We start from the raw sequence: 15,128 nt of genomic DNA on the forward strand, positions 1-15,128 counted from the left end.
TTCTTTTCCTTGCATACATGATCACAGAGGAGGAAGAAATCTACGAAGTTACAGAAATGACTTATTTTAACCTGGTATATACAGGAGTTTTCAGTTATGCCTATTCTTTCTTATTCCATATGGTGGTGCTTCTTATAAGGCCAGCTGCCATACTGCTAATTTGGCAGCAATATTTGAGAACCAACTAAATACTCTAGTGGAAAGGGACTTGAACATCCTCAGTTTATCTTGGTATATATAAATACTATTCTAGAGTTTTATCCAAATTCCTTGCACACAACTGACAGCTGCAGAGGCCCCCTTTCACTTCTGAAGGTCTGTCACATGCCCACAATCATGTAAATAAGACAAGTGGATGCAGGCAGATGAAGACAGTGCTGTTACCCCCAGCTCTGGTACCCTCCCTTTTCCCACCCGCCCTTCTCTATCTTTAACTACCAGATCCACTCAGACTACAAAGGCAGCAATCTTTATTTTATGACACATCAAATTCACACTTTAGACTTTTTTAAAAACTCCAAAGCATAAAAGTATTTAAAAGAGTTCCAAATATAAGTTCCGTATAAACAGAAAAAAAGAGGGTAAATGACACACAAGATGACGTTTAAGTCCTTATGTAGAAAATACTCTTCCCACCTTCCTTTGGCCTCTAACCTTTATTTTCTTTAAATAACCATGGTCTCCTGGGCCCCTCTGCACTGTAGCCTTGAATCAGGTACCACAGTTACTGTGCAAGCCAGAGGGGAAGACATGAAAAAGGCTCATTTGGAAAAAGCTGCTGCTCACGTACATGGGGGTGGCTCATCAAGTCTCATCCAACCCTCAATTAGGCGACACTGCTTTGCACACTAATGTAGCTTCCTGTAACAAGGCTGCTCTCATTGGCAGCCTTTAGGGAGGGAATGGAAACATGGAAATCAGGCCCTGCACTCTCAGCGGCTGGCAGCTTCACCACAGCCCACTACTCTGTTTCCCAAACATGTAGTACCATTGTTAAATTCACACTGGCTGTGGGCTCAGCCAACTGCTCCACAAACTACTTAACCTGAACCCCCTAACAGGAGGCAAAGTATTTGGGAGAACCAAATATAAGCTGCACCGTAAGTAAGGAGGCAGTGACACAACTGGATGGAAAGCAAGTCTGCCCCTCACCAGCAGTAAGCCTCAACTAGTCTCAGTTTTGGCTGCAAGTTTCTGAACTTTTGGCTCCCCATACTGAACATGTACTTGTAGCTAACACTTCAAACCTTGCCACACTAGGCTTTATTTGCCTTAGTGATAAGGGAAGCTGGCATTTTACTTCTCAAGAGGGATTTAACAGATGGAAAACAGCTCAAAAAGCGAGTGATCCAACCCAGAAAAGAAATTTAAGGCATTAATGATACATTCATCTTGACTCCTACCACGCTGCAGCTCACACTGCTGGCAATAAGCATAAGCTGGCACATTATGTGTTCAGAGAGAACAAGGAGTAATGCCACTGCAGTCAGAGTCTCTGAAACAAAAACACAGCAAAAAGCAGAGCTGGAAAGAGGGCTTTATCTCCTCTGCCTCCCTACCTGATCCCACCAAGTGAAACATCCATGCAGTCAAGTTTCTTCACAACTCCACTCCCCAGCTACACTCCTAATGGAAGTGTTGACAAGATTGCCACAGCTGTACTATAGACCTTGGTCTTTCTGCCCCCCACCTTGCAACTGCAAGCAATACTGTTATTCAGCCACTAAGATGTATTTAGATGCTGCTTCTCCAAGTACTCTGGTTAGTAGCCTCAACAGGAGTGCAAGGAAGAGGAAGGTATTTATTACAAGGTAAAACCATAAAAGAACACAGAAAAGAGGAACCCTGTCACACTGCAAGTGTGAATTTGAAATGTCATGTGGGGTTGGGGATTACAGCCAGAGGGCTCGAATCAGTTGTTCTTACAGTAACTAATCAAAGGCAAGTTACAATACTTGCCTTTTCACAGGTATCAGATTTAAACTGGCTGAAAAAGAAATGGGAGGTTAAGATAGAGAAATCATTCTCCTGTTTCTCCTATTAGTGGGGCAGGAAACCAAAACTAAAAATCATTGCCAGCCTTTTAAAATAAGACTGTAGAAAATATAAGCCTTGGAGGTCACCCTGGTGGTGCTAGTAACACCAGCTCAAGGATGGTTCCAAATTAGGAGACTAAACCAAAATTAGAAATAAAAGGGGGAAACATCCAGCCATTCTCCCATATCCCTACACTGGAGCTGCCTGTACCACAAGGGGGTAGGGGAGGTAGCGTTCCAGGCAGGCTTGATATCCATAATGTTCACATGCCCATCCAAGATGTTCTGGTGAGCAGATGGTTTATGAATTCCAAAGGAAACATTCTCAGTCACTTTCAAACTTGACGGAATTGACTTGGGTTGATATAGTGCCCCCACGGTAGCTGCCTCGTTTTTTCTTTGTCTTCTCATGGCGGAAAGATTTGCCTTTAGTGTATTTCAGGATATTGTTAGCCTTCTCACCCCAGTCACCAGCTGCTCCTTTCTGTGAGGGATGAGGAGGGAGAAGAAAAAAGAAATTCAAGTCAGTACCCAAGAGAGTAAAGGCAATGCTTTGCAATTTACCCTACCCAGCGAACACTAGTACATTAACACTGGAGCTGATACTGCTCTCCCATGCACCTCCTGCCACTGCTCACATGCTTCTTAACAGCTCCTCCTGGTGGAAAAAGTTCTCACCAGAAACACTCCCCACAAGCACACCAAGGCTGCTCTGCTGACATGTGCTTTCAGAGACAGTGTTACCACTCTGGACACTATCTAGCCCTACCTTTGCTTCAAATGAGTTATCAGCAACACGGGCATCCACCTCAATCTCTTCTTCCCTTACACGGCGGAATGGAGAGGCTGGCTGTTGAGAAAGAAAATGAGACAGTAAGCACATGCAAACACACAACATTCTCTTACTGACAACCTCCTTCCTTGCCCTGCAAATAGACAGCCCTGTTCACATCACCTCAATCTTTACGTGTTTCTCAGATTCATGGTTCCTTCCCTTCTTCAGATCAGGCAGCTCAGGGATGCTCCTGTGCAAGCATATCCAAGCAGCTTTTGCCAAAACAATACTATGCACATATGTGCACTCCCCCTAGGGTTCTCCAGACAAAGTTTAAGTGCTTGAAGAAGGAATAAAAATACAAATAATTCTGTGGGCCCAACCTCCCACAAAATCCCCAAACAATCCTAGTTGTTTAGGAGACAGATGCCTCTTCGGCCAGTTGCCACAGTCCACCCTCACTTACCCGTTTCACCTTGGGGACTGTGTGTGGTGTTTTGGTTTTGACCTTTGCTTTTTTACTTTGTGGTGTCTCTGACTCCTGAATATCTTCCCTCTTCTGTTTCTTCCCGACTGAACCTGTTAGATGTACAGCAGCAAAACTTTAAAGGGAGTAACTGCAGTGTTGGGAAAGGTAATGACATCCCTCCCCCAGAAAGCTAACCCAATGTTGACATAGGTGTGAGAATTGGTCCCTGCATTACTTCACCCAGAAAACAGACTGCTGTACCAGACACTAAAAGTCATTTTGGGTCAGCAAGGATCTTCCCATCCTATCCTAAGGGATAAAAATAATTTTATGGAATAGGGTACCTGTATATTAATGATTTTGCATACTTGAGAGAATTCTGTTGGTCAAAGTTTGCCAGGTTTTGGAGTCATACCATATGCACTTGCACACATCATTAGGGCATCACTAGCTTTCCTCCTGGAGGGTTAAAGATTGAGATTGCACACTGCAATATCAACTGTGGTGTCCCACTCCACACGGACAAGGTCCTCCAGCAGTCCACTTCGCTGTCACTAAATCTTGTGCATGCACAGATGGCAACTGGCAACAGCTATACAGAAATGTGCTTCAGCATTACCACAAATTCTACTGCCAGCAGACAAAAAGGATTCCATCAAATGCAAAACTAGCCCTTCCCTCTCAGTACTGCACCAAATGGCATAATCCAGTAACAGAGATTGGACTGAATATTGTTTAAGAAAGTCTTCCATTCACGTTTGGCTCAGTAACACTGTCTGACAGACCCACTTCCCAGACTGTAGGTAACAATACCTCCATTAACTTTTCCGGTTTCTTCCTCAGAGCTGCTTTCACTGCTGCTACTACTGCCACCAGCTGCCTTAGACTTCATGTTGTTTGCTGCTGTTGAGGATGCTTTTGCTTTCTCTGTGGAGGTAGTGGCCTTAGAACCATTCTGTACCCCTTTTGCCACCTTTTTGGGCTTCCCATCCTCTTCACTGGAACTATCTGATGAGCTGCTGCTACTACTAGAAGCAGCTGCCTTCTTCCCCACAGTTGCTTTTGCTGCCCCTGTAGATTTAGTGGCTGGTTTCACTGCTGGCTTCTTTTCTTCTTCACTGCTTGAGCTATCAGAGTCAGATGTGTCTGCTTTGGAAGCTGGAGTAGAAGGTTTGGACACTGGCTTAGCCACTTTGCCAGCTAATTTAGCTGGAGGGGCTTTCTTCTTTTCCTTCTCATCCTCAGAACTGCTGGAGCTGCTATCTGAATCAGAGCTGCTTTGTGCTTTCTTTGTGGCAGCTTGTGACTTCTTTGCTGCAGGGGTTGCTGCTTTAGTTGTGGGCTTCACAGGAGCTGCCTTCTTGTCAGAACTATCAGAATCTAGAATGGAAAGAAAGAAAAAAACAATCAGGCTAAGTGCCATTCCTTCAACACAAAGCTAACATACAGATTTCATGTTGATACACACTGCACAGTGTTTGAAACAACACTGTAATGGGTATTCCTGTCCAACCACACCCTCCTACCCTGTCTAGAAGCACAGGGGTCTGAGCTAGATTAACATGCATGTAGAAATTCTCCTTTTCTTCTACCCCAATACCTGAGCTGTCCGAGGAAGAACTGGAGTCTTTCTTTGCTTGTCCAGGCTTGACAACTACTTTTGTTGGTTTGGAAGTATTCTTTATCACAGGTGGTTTAGCTGGGAGCTTACTCCCTGCCTTCTTTTTGTCATCTTCAGAGCTGGAATCTAACAAAAAAAAAAGTTTTTTTTAAGTTAGCAGGATTCATGTGCAAGCTACTTTAGTAATAACATGTATATAACTCACAGGGAAGTGAAAAGCAAAATGGCTTGTGGCTCAACTCAAGGCTGAGCCACTAGGCAACAAGCAACCAGCAGCATTTGATGAACACTTGAATGGTTTTGGCTTTGTTGGGAGGAAGTGAAAACAAACAGTTTAAGTTCTTCACAAATACATGCACAAGGAAGAAGATATCTGGAGATTAATGTAGGAGAAGAGGTACAGAATAAGGGACTGGAGAAAGTACCCATATCACCAAGACTAAACTCAGGAAGAAGAAATGCTGGGAAAAGAAAATATGTAGTAAGGATCAAAAAACATACAAGAAACTAGGAGATAAAGTTTACAAAGCATTCAAATTGAGGCAGTGACAGCACAGTATCTCATTTTAACTAATTCCTGTATGAGATGAGTTTAGCAGCAGTCTGAGGATGGGCTGGAGACTCCTGAGTACAAATACAGCTTTGTATTGTGTGTTACAGGAATCTGGAATACTAAACCTGATCTTTTACAGTATTTCTGAACACTTTATTAACAGCAATCAAAAACTTGACTATTTTGATAGAAACTAGGCAACAAAACCAGAGAACACAACGCCTGACACTCACTGCAGTGTCACACAATCTACTGCTAACTGTTCACAGACAGATAGCCATCTGCCACCCACAGTCCCTGCTGTGGCACCAGAGATGTTGAGATACACAACAGGAGCACCTTGAACTTGGAGGAGAAATGTAGCACATAGGGAATTTACATGGGAAATACAGCCCTGCAAACCTCTGAGCTGATGAACAGGAGCTACAAAGCACACTGTCCCCATTTCTAGGGTCAAATGAGGAGAAGGCATCTTCTGAGTCTATTTCAAACTTCATATGGTAGTTACATTTTTATCTCAGAAACTTCTCCCAAACACAGTGGGATAACAGAAACCAAAACCCTTAAGACAGAGATCCTCAAAACGTTTAACCATTAACCTTCCTTGAGAAACCTGATATGTGATTCCCCACCCTTTCCATCCAGCAATATGAAGACCTTTCTGCGCTTGCCAATGGTCTCGTTGTCTCATGGTCAGACTGCACTCTGCATAGCAGGCTGCTGTTTTTCACTTTCACATCTTGCTAGCCCATACACTAAAGATTGCAGCAGATACCTCACTATACAGCAACCTGGCCAATCAAAACATTAACACAAAAGAATCAAAACTTTATTTCTTGAATTACCTGAGTCACTGTCAGAACTGGATTTAGCCTTCTTGCTAGTCACAGCTTTGTTTTGGGGGCCAGGGATCGTTTTAGCTACTACAGCTTTGCCTGCAAAAGCAAGTAGAAAATTAACAGCCACATCCACACCAAACCTTTGTCCCAAGATCTAAACCTTTCCAGATGTTAAAAAGCTTCATTCTCGGTGTATCAGATATTCGCCAAGTATCTTCTCAGTGTCATCATCATGGCTGGGCTTCGTGAACGAAGATTTGGGAAGGGCTCTACCCACGTTTGTTGCAGTGTATCAGCCAGCAACTGGAAGCCAAGCAAGAACTTGGCTTATTCCCACTAAACCAGATCCTGATGACTTTTCAAACCACCACGTGTAAAGTAATCTAACCTGCATACAGTTCAGATCCACGAGTTGTACAGTGTTGTTTGGGAGGCCTTCAAATTAATCAGAAGCTTCCAGAAAAGCAAATAGCAACACAGACCAAAGGCAAATGCCCTTTTCAAGGAAACCAGGACATTGCCAAAACACTGTTGGCTCCATTGTAGCACGTCCTCTGCAGCCTTCCCCTCTCACAACATACCTGCTACTGCTCCCTTTGGGGGCACCTGCTCTGCCTCATCACTACTGTCTGAAGAGTCACTGCTCTCAGCCTTTTTTGCAGGAGCCTTGGCAAGGCCTTTCTTTGTCTGCGTTCCCTGAGGAGGTGGTACAGCACTGTACTGACCTGTGAAGAGAAACATAGCGTTCAGATACCTGCATGATAACGTGAGCAGCACGTGAGATGTCTGCTGTAGTTAGAATAAAGCACTTCTATTCAGTTTCATTTATTCCCCTTCTGTAACTACAACCAAACATACCAGCTTATAATTTGAAAGGTTATACCCATCCCACTGCTACCTCTGTTTCTACTGTGGGTTTAACTCTCCTCTTGGGGTTCAGCTAACCCAACCATCTCTGCACAAGTTTTCTCTGCACTTTTAGAAGAACAGGAGATTGTTGCCAAACTTTTCCAGAAAAGAAAAGAGATATGTCATCTGTTCATAGTTTTCATTTACTGCCTTCTCAAATCCTCTGGTTAGAGTATCAGACTGACCTTTGATGATTTGACCCTCCCCTCAGACCAGCTCTCTACTGGAACCCTAAAAGCATTATACCACACTGACCAGAGCCCATTTAGCCCATCAGCTGGACTACAACTGAACAGCCCTGGATACTTCACAAAAAATGAACCCTAAAAAAGCTTAAATTGCTGCAGATACAGAATAATCAAACCACTTGATATTTACTTCCCACATCCTGGCAGACAGGAAACATGCAAAGAATGTAGTTAAAGGCTATCCGACAGGCAAACCAAGCAGGGCACCACAGTGTCTCTCACTCACCATCCCTTGCTGAGGGAGGAGCTGAACTGTAGGCCCAGCCCAAACATCTCACATGAAAAGAGCTGCTGCATCTCTGTTTCATGTTACCACCACCAGCACCTGGAACCTTGTGTGCAGCAGGGCTTGCCTGTGCCCCATATGCAGTTCTCCCAGGACAGCAGGACTAGCAGAAAGTATCCTCCCCCATAGCAGCAATGGCATTTAGTACGTACCAGACTTTGGCTTTTGTTTTGCAGGTGGCTTTTCATCATCTGAGCTGTCAGATGAGTCCTCACTACTGGAACTTTCCTTGGCACGTTTGTTTTTCCCTGGACATGCTTTAGTGGCTGCAGGTTTTGATTTCTTGGGAACAACCTTATTATAAGAAATAAACATTAAAAAAAAGGAAGTTGCAGACATCTTGTGGGGACAGTTGGATGTGGATTTTGTTTTAACTCCACACTTCACTTAAGAGAGCAAATTCTGAAGACAAAGGATGAGAGATTAATAAATATTCTCAAATACAAATTTTAGGAAACACATGGGCATTATTATCTCTCAGTCCACTCTTCTACTGTTTTCTGTTGCATGAACTCCTAATCAGGAGCTGCTCTTGACAAAGGGGCTCAGAACTGACTGAAATGGTAGCAACTCCCACATGATTATTTTTGTGTAGAAGAAAACATTTTTAAATACTCCTTAGTGGAAAACTCAAAGTTACAGTCAGCTAAGCACAAAAAAGTAATACCAAAGTGAATACATAATGGAGAATATGATAGGGTTAAAACACAATGAGATGTTTTCCTGTTAAAGGATGGAATAAAAAAAGCAGTAAGGAGCTAGTAGAAAAGAATGCAGTGCATGAAGCAGTAGAGGTATGTACAGAACACATAATCCCACTGTATAAAGGAGAAAGAGATATAAGAGGTATGCTGAGCACAGCATCTATAGTCTGTGCTTGCAAGATGATACATTCAGTCTTACTAGACTTCTACAGTGTTCATGAAGTTTTTTATGGTCTAATTTACCTTTTTTGGTGCAGCCTTTTCCTCATCAGAATCTTCACTACTGCTGCTACTGCTTGCTGCTTTTCCATTGACAACCTTCGTAGCTGCCTGGGCAGCTTTACTTCCTTTTGAGAGAAGTACAAAGGAACAATACAAAACATGCCATGGTAGGTGAAGGATAATTACATCGAGCAGAAAGTATCATAGAAAGAAAAGAATCACAGGAAGCCAACAGGGCAGATTAAGGTAGTACTGCAAAACTGTTGGTTTATCCTACTGCAAGCTTAGAGAAAGTTTTCTGAAAACTGTCTGTTCTAGCTGATGGGACATTCCAGGACTAAAGGCTAAGTAAAGATCTTCCCTGCTTTTTCAGGGGAAGACACTGGAAAAAGCAAAACTTCAGTAGTTAAGGCTGCTGACTACGGTCACCTATTCAAACAATGAAGCATTCAGGACCAGATGTTTTATTTGCAATCAGTTCTACCCCTCTTCTGTGTCAGAAGCAGACTGGACTGGAGTGCAAATGGCAGTGACAGCAGATTTTCAGACTGCTATGTTAATAAATATGCCTTTGCATGCAGATACAGTCCCCAGCACTCCTCCCCTGGCTTTTCTGGCTTTTTTCACTTTGACACGTGATACGCAATAAGAGGTACCTGATTTAGGTGTTGCTAGTTTTGGTGGCTGTTTCTTTGGTGCTTCTTCATCTGAGCTGCTTGAGTCAGAGCTAGAACTCTCTGCTTTCTTCTGAGGCTGGGTTTTGGTTCCAGCTGGTTTCACCACAGATTTTGCACCTTTCTAAACAACAGGGAAAAAAACCTGATTAGCCTTCATAGTCACGAAAAGAAAATGAGGCTAATAAGTGGGACACGTATAAACACCTACCTTTCAAAGAGGTTACCATTTTGATTTGAAAACACCACTCTGCCTAATGGCAAAAGTCTGAAAATCTCTGTATAACAATTCTGCTCCGGAAAACCTCCCAGAAACCCACGGGAAGCTTCCTTTGCACCTCAGTCTTGAGTTTTGCCTCCTCAAAATGAGGCAGATCTGAGGCTGGCGCCTTCTTCCTTCTACAGATCACATTAGTTTGAAGACTGAAAATACTGAACCGGGCAACTCTGGTCAGTGTCCTTTGGTGTATACTAACATCATTCTTCCCCCTCCCAACTTTTCAAGACCACAACTGCAGCAAGAAAAAGGAAAGAGAAGATTCTCTTTCTATATAAACACATATATATAGAAAAAGATCAAATTTATTGTAGCAACTGCAAATAAATCTTCCTCTGTAAAAAAGTAAGCCCTAGCAGTCTTAGGATAAAAGCAAGGAGCAGACTTGGATATGAAACAAAGTGGGTTCTGGACAAGAAATTAATTTCTCCTGAGACCAGTCCAAATGGCACAATGTCCATTACAGAAATGTCTTGCACTGCACCCTGCTGCAGCCTAGGCACTTCACCGTTCAGGAGAAGTGAGCCTAATTTCAGAGAGAATTCTGTTGGTCAAATTTGCTATTATTTATCACTGTCAAATATGCATCAAAGAGGCTGGAAAGAAAAGCAAACCTTTGTTGGCTTCTCCTCCTCCTCTGAGTCTGAATCATCACTGGAGTCCTCACTGCTGCTCTCTGCCTTCTTGGCTGGAGGAACTGCTTTTTTTTTTGGAACAGCTGCTGCTTTAGCTGCAAATATGGGACAGCACACACTGATGACAAGTTAATTCACAATTTGCATGTACCTATATCCTGCACTAGTGGGTATCAGGGTAAAGGATACACGAAGGTCATTAAACCATGACTGAAGTTCACAACGCTGACTTTATTTCTTGAGCAGCATGTCACAAACTACTCCAAAATGAGTAAGCAAGAGGATAGAACCAATTCTAGATTTTACCTTTGTCACATAAACATTTAAATGCAGAATTCTATCACCAAAAAGGAGAGCCCACAAAGAAAGATCCCCCCCAAACTGAGATATCATTAACTGGGTCTGCACACCAGTTTCACTTTAAAGAAACCTGCTGATCGAGCACAGACTTGTGCTTGCAAAAGAGAGCCACTCTCTGTGGCTAAAGTCCCAGATGCTTGAATGTGTTTTAGCCAAGTCTACTTCCTGGTTACTGATTGCTTTTTAATAATGTGGAGTAAAAGGAATCATTTTGGATCACACTATATTTGCAAGTGTCCTTATCAAATAAAAATCAGATCTAAGTTCAAATTCAGCTTTAGGATGGTTTGAGCTGAAGACCAGTTTTCTTTCTGTCTCTCCCTCTCCCTATTTAGTCCTTATCCCCTGCAAATTTCCTGCTAGATACACACATCTTACATACAGTAATAAGATAATTAAGGGAAGATATAAGAACAATTCCAGGTAAAAGGGGAAAATGTAGCTCACCACATACCAGAATGCAATGGAGAGATGTATTTTTTGACAGAATTCGTACACAAGCTTGAGAGTTAAAAAAGGATAGTAACCTCCCACAAGCAGCAGGTGAATAAGGATGCCTGGCATTTCTCTTGAATTCAAGCATACCCTGTGCAACTGCTCTGCAACTAACAGGTCATGGTGTCCACCAATACAGAGGACACTGATAAACCTAGATAAATCGTAGCCATGCAGGAGTTTTGTCAAATTATGAGTATTTTAACAAATGTACAAGCATTTGTAAAACCTGAATCGATTTTCCTACAAAAATCAAGACGAAAAATCATTCTTTGAAGATCTTAGTAAGAGAGTTCCTAAAAAATAACATGGAAAAAACACCATAAGGTAGCTTCCTCCCAGTACCTGCCCAATCTGCATACTCTCAAATTCCAATTTCACCCAGTATTTAAAGCAACACATAATCTGAAGGTGCCAAAGCAAGTAGGTATAATCCTGCTGAGATATCCTAGTGAGTGTTTGGAAAGTAGAACTCCCATATAGACGAGGTAATGAAGGTGCCACTTAACAGCACCTTCAAACTCAATACAGTCCAATGCCTTCCCTAGGCTCAGCCTAAGGAGAGAAAATGAATGGCTAACACCTTCCAGGGGACACAAACTCTGATGTATCTAAATTATAAGATGATAAAAAGATCACCCTTAGTTAGGATGAACATATCTTACATGTCATGGGCAAAAGACCTGCCAAAACCGAGATCAGTCAATACAAGCCCTGATAGCTGCTGTAGGACCTCAAAAGGGCTGCTGACGCTCGACTCTACATGCAGGTGAGGAGAAAACATCAAACACAACCCCAGCCTACTCCAGGGCCGCTCACAAACCCCACCTGGCTTCTTGGCCGGGGGCTTCTCGTCCTCCTCGCTGGAGCTGCTGGAGGACGGCTTCCTCTTCGCCTGGCCGCCGTTCGGGACCAGCTTTGCCTTCTTGGCCGCCGGAGACCTGCGGGCAGAGAGGCTGAGCGGGGCCCTGCGGCGGAGGGAGCCCTGGGGGGTACCCGCGCAGCCCCGGCCCGGGGGGGCGAGCGCGGCCCCGCGGTGCGGGGGGGAGGCACTTACCGCAGCCAGTAGGTGAAGATGTCCAGGAGGGAGGCCGCGTTCGGGTCCTGCTCCTTCTAAACCGAGACAGGCCGCGTCAGTGAGCGCGCCCCCGACCCCATCCCGCCCCTCTCCCGTTCCCGTTCCCGCTCCCCGCTCACCGCCGCCGCCTCCCTGGCGAAGGCGCGCGCGGCGCCCTGGCAGCCGCTCTCGCGCAGGAAGGCGAGCACGAGCGGGAACAGGTCGCTCGGCACCGCGCGCCGCTCCGCCATCATGCACCGGGACACGTGCCGCCTGCGCGCGCGCCCCCGCCTGCCCGCGCGCCTGCGCCGTCACGGCGCGGCCCCGGCCCCGCCCCGCCGCCATGTTGTCCGGGCGGCACCGCTTCGGGGACCGGCGGCGGCATCGGGGCAGGGAGAGAGAAAAAGACACCTCCTTCGTGTCGGTGCCCGCCTCCACGCAGTGCGGACGGCTGCCCAGGGTGCAAAAGTAGGGCCTGGGAACCCGGCAGCGCCCACACGGCACTGGAAGACTTAAGTCCACCTAAGCCCGATCAGCCTACTCGTAATCCACTTTAAACGCCGTCACTGAAAGGAGAATGCTAGGGAGCAGGAGTAAGGAGCTCGGAGAGTCCTGGGGAGCAGGAGTAAGGCCGTTCCACGGAGGAGAACAAGCCGGTGGCTGTGGGCAGCCGGTACTGGCAGAGCCCTCACCGCCGCGGCGCAGCCCCACGTAGCTGGAACACGGAAGACAGAGCTGGCTACTGATAACGAGATTAATCGGTAGTCTCAGGAAAAGTGAGCTATAATTCCAAGAGCAATAATTCTCCATTGTTCAGTAATTTTACACGGGTGTTTGCAATGTAAGTTTCTGTAAGGGTAACTGCGAAAAAAGCAAGTTTATGAATGTTTTATTTAAAGTAGTGGTAACATGAGTATCCAGTTTTTGGTAAGAGATGCTGAACAAAGACGCTCTACAACGGGCTGTTAATGCGCTGCTCAACGGACAAGTCCAAGTGAAGTTCAAGTTCCAAACGACCACCAGAGACCCCTAGCGACCAAACAAGGCCTTCCGAACAACTTCGAGCTAGTTACCATATGTTTGAACTTTATGAGAGGTGTAGTGAATAAGTAAGACATTGGATGAATATGTAAAATTTTAAGTAAATATTAGCTGTGCTGACCGAAAAACAGGACACACACAAGATTAGAGGAGCTATCCTCCCTGTGTGTCCCATGCTGATGATAAAGGATGCCTGCTTCCTAATGCTCACAAATTGAGTCTCAGGGGTTTCTTGTTTGCCAGTTTACAATAACAAACCAGGTCTGGGACACCATAATGAATCCATATAGGAACAAGGGGAAATGGTGCTAGAAGAAGGACTATGGTAAAAGTAACACTATGGTCCTAAAGTGACAACCTATAAGAGAGAGACAGAAAGGGAATGTGAAATAAGGCTGCTTACAATAAAGGCTTGAAGAGCTTCAAAGAGGCAAGGTTAGAAACAGGACATGAAACAGGTATACCTCGAGCAAACACTGAAGACCCCGGCCTGAGCTTAAATGGAGCTTCTGGGCCTATGGGCAAAAGGTGGCTGTGGCTTTAAGTTAGTCATTTCTCCAGGGAAGTTTTTTTTTCTGTAAAACTGGAGGTTTGCTCTGATGGTTGTAGCTCTCTGTTCTCCTTGTCTTTGTGATGAGGTTTTTCTTGATTCTCTTCGATAGAATGTGCTATAAAACTTGCTGGGGGCAAAGGAAGAAGAGAGTCCTGTGCTGAAAGTTTCGATTTAGGGCTGCTAGGGTAAAAAAAGAGCAGTAGTAAGTAGGTAGCATTATGCTTTTACATTTCCCCTACCTAGCGTTCTGCACTTTATGATCTCCAAAGATTGCTGTTCCTGCTATGTGGGTGTTCTGTCCCTCTCCTAGTGCCTGATGAACACACACACTTGGGTGGGGCTCTGTGCTCAGCAAAGCATTCCTGTTGCTGGTGTCTCTGGAAAGTGCCACGTTTGCGCTTATGGGGAAGTAAAAGTCAGCTCTTGTATTTTTTACTGTAAGATCCTGTAATTTTGTACAGGTGCTGTAACCTGTGGTATAGAAAAGGGACATTGAGCTGAGAGTTGGTTAAATGTGTGTACTTGTTTTCAGATGTCCCTGACCTGACCTGCCCCTGTTCTGTGTGGAATAACAGGAGGCTGTGTTGCAGAAAGGAAACCGTTTCCAGGAACTAATATTTCTCTTAGTTTTTGTACTTTCCATCTACAGTAAGGTACAGCTGCAAGCTTCATCTGCAAAGCTCAGCAAACTTGTGCTTTTGTCTGCATCAGAAAGGAAGACATGCAGCCATTGCTGGTAAACTGTCCTTATTTTAAGTCCTGCTGTCTGAAGTAACTGGTGTGAGGAACCAGGGAAGTTACTTTTTGCTTCAGACTCCCTTTGCTTCTCATCTGGTTAGTATCTCCCTTTCCTGCCTGGCCTTTGCCAGTAAAGGTCTGTTCCCTGTGCTGTGTAGCAGCTTCTCTTCCGAGGTGTGTGTCTGTCTAGGTGTGTTCCCCTGTGTTGTGCCTGCAGCTGTTCAGATGACCTGGAAGGGAAAGCTCTTTTGTTCTTGAATTCCCCAGGGCAGTAGTGGGAGATTCTGGGATCTAAAAAGCAAGCAAATCTGACTGATGCTATTGCTTGTGAATTCCTTTGCTCCACTCACCTGTTCCTCATGGGTCTTTTCAGTCTTCCCCTTGGCTGCCATATCTCTTTTGTTAAGGCTGCAGGGAGACCTGTTCATCTTGGAAGAGAACATTTTTGAGAGAAGTCTCTGCTCTTCCTATTTTTTTTGTGGCCAAGAAAAAGTGAAGAGAGATAGCGTGAGTATTCAAACACTTACTGAATCCTTTCGTTGTAACCCCTCATAAGTACCTAGCTAAAAAGCAATGTCTTTAGAAAAAGCAGTCTAGTCCTTTTCTTTGGACAGGGATAAGACAGACTCTTGAGAA

The 15,128-nt window shown here is 44.6% G+C and overlaps 2 protein-coding genes across 4 annotated transcripts in view; one reads left to right on the forward strand and one right to left on the reverse strand.

Moving 5' to 3' along the window:
• Positions 1-447: 447 nt before the first annotated feature.
• NOLC1 (nucleolar and coiled-body phosphoprotein 1) lies at positions 448-12,424 on the reverse strand. The gene is made up of 14 exons (XM_027667258.1): positions 12,301-12,424; positions 12,161-12,216; positions 11,932-12,044; positions 10,228-10,343; positions 9,319-9,460; positions 8,684-8,787; positions 7,889-8,030; positions 6,875-7,018; positions 6,300-6,389; positions 4,881-5,027; positions 4,094-4,660; positions 3,278-3,390; positions 2,806-2,886; positions 448-2,520 (listed from the first exon to the last, which is right to left on the reverse strand). Exons 1-14 carry the CDS (start codon positions 12,412-12,414, stop codon positions 2,362-2,364), a joined length of 2,088 nt encoding a protein of 695 aa, XP_027523059.1. The 5' UTR covers positions 12,415-12,424; the 3' UTR covers positions 448-2,361.
• Positions 12,425-12,512: 88 nt separating this feature from the next.
• PIK3AP1 (phosphoinositide-3-kinase adaptor protein 1) overlaps positions 12,513-15,128 on the forward strand; it is a 44,738-nt gene continuing 42,122 nt past the window's right edge. Inside the window, exon 1 of one of the 3 annotated variants that reach the window (XM_027667255.1) lies at positions 12,513-13,269. The gene's annotated coding sequence lies outside the window, so the exon portion shown is untranslated. The remainder of the gene's footprint in view (positions 13,270-15,128) is intronic. The other 2 variants (XM_027667256.1, XM_027667257.1) reach the window with 2 other exon arrangements.

The sequence above is a fragment of the Corapipo altera genome, unplaced genomic scaffold, assembly GCF_003945725.1.
Source record: "Corapipo altera isolate COAL_440 unplaced genomic scaffold, ASM394572v1 327, whole genome shotgun sequence".
Lineage (NCBI taxonomy): Eukaryota > Metazoa > Chordata > Aves > Passeriformes > Pipridae > Corapipo > Corapipo altera.